At 41.6% G+C, this 5,075-nt stretch overlaps 2 protein-coding genes across 3 annotated transcripts in view; both read left to right on the top strand.

The window, feature by feature from the left end:
- Dna2 (DNA replication helicase/nuclease 2) overlaps positions 1-5,075 on the top strand; it is a 50,381-nt gene that overhangs the window by 3,473 nt on the left and 41,833 nt on the right. For both annotated transcript variants that reach the window (XM_012514927.2, XM_023716191.1), the window contains exons 3-4: positions 789-972; positions 3,125-3,270. In XM_012514927.2, coding sequence (XP_012370381.1) covers positions 789-972; positions 3,125-3,270 — 330 coding nt within the window. The remainder of the gene's footprint in view (positions 1-788; positions 973-3,124; positions 3,271-5,075) is intronic.
- LOC105742291 (aurora kinase A-like) overlaps positions 3,819-5,075 on the top strand; it is a 3,658-nt gene continuing 2,401 nt past the window's right edge. The window contains exon 1 of the mRNA XM_012514920.2: positions 3,819-3,923. Coding sequence (XP_012370374.2) covers positions 3,819-3,923 — 105 coding nt within the window. The remainder of the gene's footprint in view (positions 3,924-5,075) is intronic.

The following is a 5,075-nucleotide window of genomic DNA, read 5'->3' as shown; positions in this document are numbered from 1 at the left end:
TTTCCTACCGTGGACTTCATTTCATGTCTCAAGACTTGGGGAAGCTGTAGATGTGCCGCCATACCTTTTGAGAAATACTTATTTTTTCTCCAGATAAGATAATTGGTTATTTTTTTAAGCTTCATTGATAAGTTTATTTTAATATCTATCTATATATTTGTTTTTTTGAGACAGGGTTTCACTACAGTTTAGGCTGGCCATAAGCCACTTTGCAGCCCAGGCTGGTCTTAAAATCCTAAGGATGCTCCTGACTCTGCCTCCTGAGTGCTGCGATTACAGGTGTGCGCCACTACCACGCCTGGCCCAATAAGTTTATTTATTTATTTATTTGGTTGTTTTTTTTTTTTTTTTTTTTTTTTTTTTTTTTTTTTTTTTTTTTTTTTGTGGAACTGGGGATTGAACTCAGACCCTTGTGCTTGCCAAGGAAGCACTTATTCCACTGAGCCATCTCCCCAGCCCCAAGTTTATTTATTTAATTTTTATCCTTTTCTGTATTTTAGTGAAGGGTCTACAGGGTGTTCAGGGTCTTACTACTAGATTGGACTCAGAGTGATCCTCCTGTTTACAGCCTCCCAGATGCTGGAATTACAGGCATGAGCCACCACGCCCCGTTTCATGGGTCTTGCCCCTGGGGCAGGGCCGGCATGGCAGGCCAGGGATCAAACCCCTAGCCCCTGTGCCTGCTTGCAGGAGATTTAATCTGCTGAGCTAGTTGGCCGCTGGCCTAATAAGTTTAAATGTGAGAATCTAAACTATGCATTTCTGTTTTAACTTTGTTGTATTTTCAGGTGTTCTGTACCAGTACAACCAGGGGACATCATTCATTTGGAAGGAGACTGCTCATATGATACTTGGATAATAGATAAAGATTCTGGGTTTTTGATCCTATATCCAGACATGCTGATTTCTGGTACAAGCATAGCCAGTAGTATTCGCTGTATGAGAAGAGCTGTCCTGAGTGAAACTTTTAGGGTAAAAATTGTAACAACTGTTTATACAGCATCATAGCTTATAGAGCCCCCTCCTTATTTGGTTCTGCGAATCAAACCCAAAGTCTTGAGTGTTATGCCAACACTATTATTGAGCTGTATTCCCAGCCCCTAAATGACAAAAATAAGAGTTGAAGCCAACTGTGATGGTACACATCTATAAACCCAGCAAGCACTCTGAGAAGCTGAGGCAGGAGAATTAAAAATCTAAGCCAAGCCTGGGCAATTTAGCAAGAACTTGTCTCAGAAATAGGGTTGGGTAATCCCAGCACTTGGGAGGCTGAAAACAGAAGGATCACTAGAGTCCAATCTGTGTAGTGAGACTCTGTACCCTGTACTAAATACATTAAAAAAAAAAAAAAAAAGGAATAGGGTTGGGGTCTTAGCTCAATGTAAAGGGCCTGGGTTTAATCCCACAGTAATTTAAATTTTTTTTTTTTTTTTTTTTTTTGCGGGGTCTACAGGGTCTCATTGCACGGGTCCAACTTTTAATGATTCTCCTGTTTTTAGCTTCCCAAGTGCTGGGATAACAGGCACCTGTCACCACACCCAGTCTCAATTGCTATCTCAGCAGTGCCCTAGGGGTGGGACAACAAAAAGATTTTGGCACACCTAGGCATTTCCAAACTTGGCTTCATGTGATTCTCAGTAAACTAGAAATAAAATTATTTTTTTAGTTTTGTGTTTTAACTTTGTTTTCCTTTTGAGATAAGGTCTCAGTATGTGGTTCAAGCTGGCCTTGAACTCGCTATGTAACTGGGTCTGTCCTCAAACTAGTGTTGCACTTCCTGCTCAGCTTCCTGAGTATTAGGATTACAGGCTTGCGCCGCCATACCCAGCTTTTTGTTTGTGTGGTTGTGGGATGGAACCCAGGGCCTTGTGCAAGACAGAAGCTCTACCCTATTCCCATATTCAGGGTTGTTTTTTTTTTTTTTTTTTTTTTTTTCTTACCAGGGAGCACACTCATGACCTTGTGTTTGCCAGGCAGGCACTTATTCTGCTGAGCTCTCTCCCAGGCCTGTAATTCATATTCAAACAAGGTCCTTAATAGTATGTTTGGTTGACATGTCTCTGAAGTTTTTTTTTCAATCTCTGTTGGCCCTTCCACCATTTCTCTGACGATTGTTAAAGAGCCTAAAGAATTTGTTAAAATTTTCCTGTCCCCTCAATTTTTAGAAAGTATGCAGTTAAACCATAGGTATGTAGGAAACTAGAACGCTAGCTGTAGGAAGAGTAATAGAAAAATACCTAATAGAATCTAGGCTGGACTTGAGCCAGCAATTGTCTAAAAATAAAAAATAAAAATGGTTTGAGAGGTAGCTCAGTGAGATTAAAAATTTTCTTTAAAAAAACATGAAACAGGGCTAAGTAGATGGCTCAGTAGAATAAGCACTTCCCTGGCAAGTGCAAGGGACTGAGTTCAATCCCCAGTTCTGCCAAAAAAACAAACAAAAAAAAATTTTGAGCTGGGTGTTTTGGCACAGTCCTAAAATCCCAGCTACTTAGGAGGCTGAAGCAGGAAGATAATAAGTTTGAAGCTAGCCTGATGAGCTTCTCAAGATCCTTTGTCAAAATTGCTTTGGAAAGGATTGAAGAGGTGGCTCAGTGGTAGAGTGCTTGCCCAGTGTATACAAGGCCCTGATTCAGTCTTTAGCACCCCCAAAAAAAAAAAAAAAATGAAAACATGTTAAAGGTTTCATTTTCTAAAAAAATCTGTTCAGAATGGAAATGCACTGATTTGAAAAATAACTCAGGGCTGGGAATATAATTCAATGGCACAGCACCTGCCTGGCAGGCAGAAGGTCCTGAGTTTAATTCCTGGTACAAAAAAAAAAAAAAAAAAAAAAAACCTGCCAAATTTGTACAAAAGTTCATAATTCTGAGTGGAAGAAAGTGAAATTCACCTATATTTCCACCTACCAGAAATACATTAATTTTTTCTTGTGGAACCAGGGATGGAACTTAGGCCCTTGTGCTTGCCAGGGAAGCGCTTATTCCACTAAGCCATCTCTCCGGCCCCAATGTTTTGACATGTATCTTACATGTACACATTGACTGTATTGTGGTCATACAGTATATTATGATGTGTGTATATGTTGTGAAATAAAATGTTTTGATGTGATTTGTTTTCATAGGGCTCCGATCTAGCCACACGCCAGATGCTGATTGGTACGATTCTTCATGAAATATTTCAGAAAGCAATAACTAATAGCTTTGCACCAGAAAAGCTAAGAGAACTTGCTTTTCAAACTGTTCAAGAAATACGGCATTTGAAGGAAATGTAAGTAGTTGTGATGTTGCCCAGGCCGGGCTTGAACTTGCTCTGTCTTGCCTCAGCCTCTCGTGTGCAACCAGGCCAAGCTGCCTTTCTTCATTGTTTGGTTGCTGGTGATAAGCCCAGGGCATTGTACACGCTTAGCTTGTGTTCGCCACAGGTACATCCTTAGCCCTAGGTGCTTGCTTTGCGGGCTGAGAATACTTACTCTTCTCAGTTTTCAAAATGTAACATAATGTTAACTGTAGTCACCATCTTCTGTGACAGATCTCTTGAGCCTATTCCTATATGGTTTAGCTGAAGTTTCCCAACTCTATTAAGGCTCCCCTGCCCTTGCCTCATATATGTTTAAACTTCTGTAGATATTTAGATACCTGGTTAATCTAGAGCCCAGTTTTCAAGAAAACCAAAACCAAGCACATGAAAGGTTTCCAAGGGGCTAGGGAGATGGCTCAGTAGAATAAGCACTTCCCTGGCAAGCTCAAGGGCCTGAGTTTAATCCCTGGTTCCACCAAAAAAAAAGAAAAAGGTTTCCAAGTACCAGTATTGTGGGCATGAACGCCAGGGGCTGCACCTTGCACATCTGGCCTGGAGGTGGGACTCAGTGGCACTCAGTGGGAGCTTCCTCAGGGTGCTCAAGCCTTCAATCCACTCGCAGCGTTGTGAAAAGAGCATGCCAGGAAAGCCCTTCTGCGCTTGTCGGATTGGCCTTTCTCTCACCACTTCCCGTAGTATTGTTTTCACTAGTTTCTGTTTTGTGGTGGAGGGGTTCACTTTGTTCCCAGGCTGGTCTCCAAGCTCCTTTGCTCCAGTTATCCCCAGTCTTCTCAGGAGCTGGGGCTGTATGTGCATGGCCCTGCACCTGGCAACTTGACCTGTTTCGAAGAGGCAGCAGGGAATAAGAGGCTGCTATAGAGAGACACTTGCATAATTGTACAAAATGAGAGTTGGTATCTTCATTTCAGGATGTAAGAGAGGAAAGCTTTCAGGAGGCTGAGTCAGGAGGACTGCTGCAAGTTGAAGGCCAGCCTGAACTACATAGCCCCTTTCTCAAAACAAAAGTAAAAAAACCAAACCAAAACAGCGAAATGGAAGAAACCAGGATATAGAAAGGTCACAGTTTGTTTATTTATTTGTCTTTTATTTTTCTGTATTTAGTACAGGGTCTCACTATAGTGATCCTCCAGGTTTCAGCCTCCCAAGTGCTGGGATTACAGGTGTGCACCACCACCATGCCTGGCCAGGTCACAATTTTAGAGGGATTCATACTTAGCAGATTCTTGGTTGTCACTGAATTGTCATTCTTATTTATCATGACATTGTAAGTCATTAAGGAAAATAGGATATTTTATAGTTATTAAAATGTAAATTCTCTTAAGAATTTTTGGGCTTTCACCGGTGTGACCTGGCTTCCGCTAGATGGTTATAATTTTACTGAGCTTATTCTTTTTTTTTTTGTTTCTTCGGTGGTGAACCTGAGGATCTCAGTATATGAATGGTGAATTACACAAGTGGAATTTAGTGTTTGATGGCCAGTTATGTGGCAAAAAAGGATGAGAATTTAAGGTCGTAAGCATGAAGCCACCAGCCATAGGTATACAGGTTCTTGGGAAAGCCTGAAGTGGAAATGGGTCTCACAGTGCAGCTCAGGCTCTTTGAGCTTCCTTTGTAGCTCAAGCTGGTCATGACCTCAACATTCTCCTGCCTCAACCTACCGAGTACTGGGATTACAGCCTGTGTGCCAGCATGCCTGGTGTAATTGGTCTGGCTTATCTGGACCAGCTTTGCTTGAATAATTACACATCTGGATG

This window comes from Octodon degus, unplaced genomic scaffold (genome assembly GCF_000260255.1).
Source record: "Octodon degus isolate 3935 unplaced genomic scaffold, OctDeg1.0 scaffold00046, whole genome shotgun sequence".
Classification (NCBI taxonomy): domain Eukaryota; kingdom Metazoa; phylum Chordata; class Mammalia; order Rodentia; family Octodontidae; genus Octodon; species Octodon degus.
The sequence above is the reverse complement of the archived record's forward strand: the minus strand, read 5'-3'. Positions and strand labels throughout refer to the sequence as shown.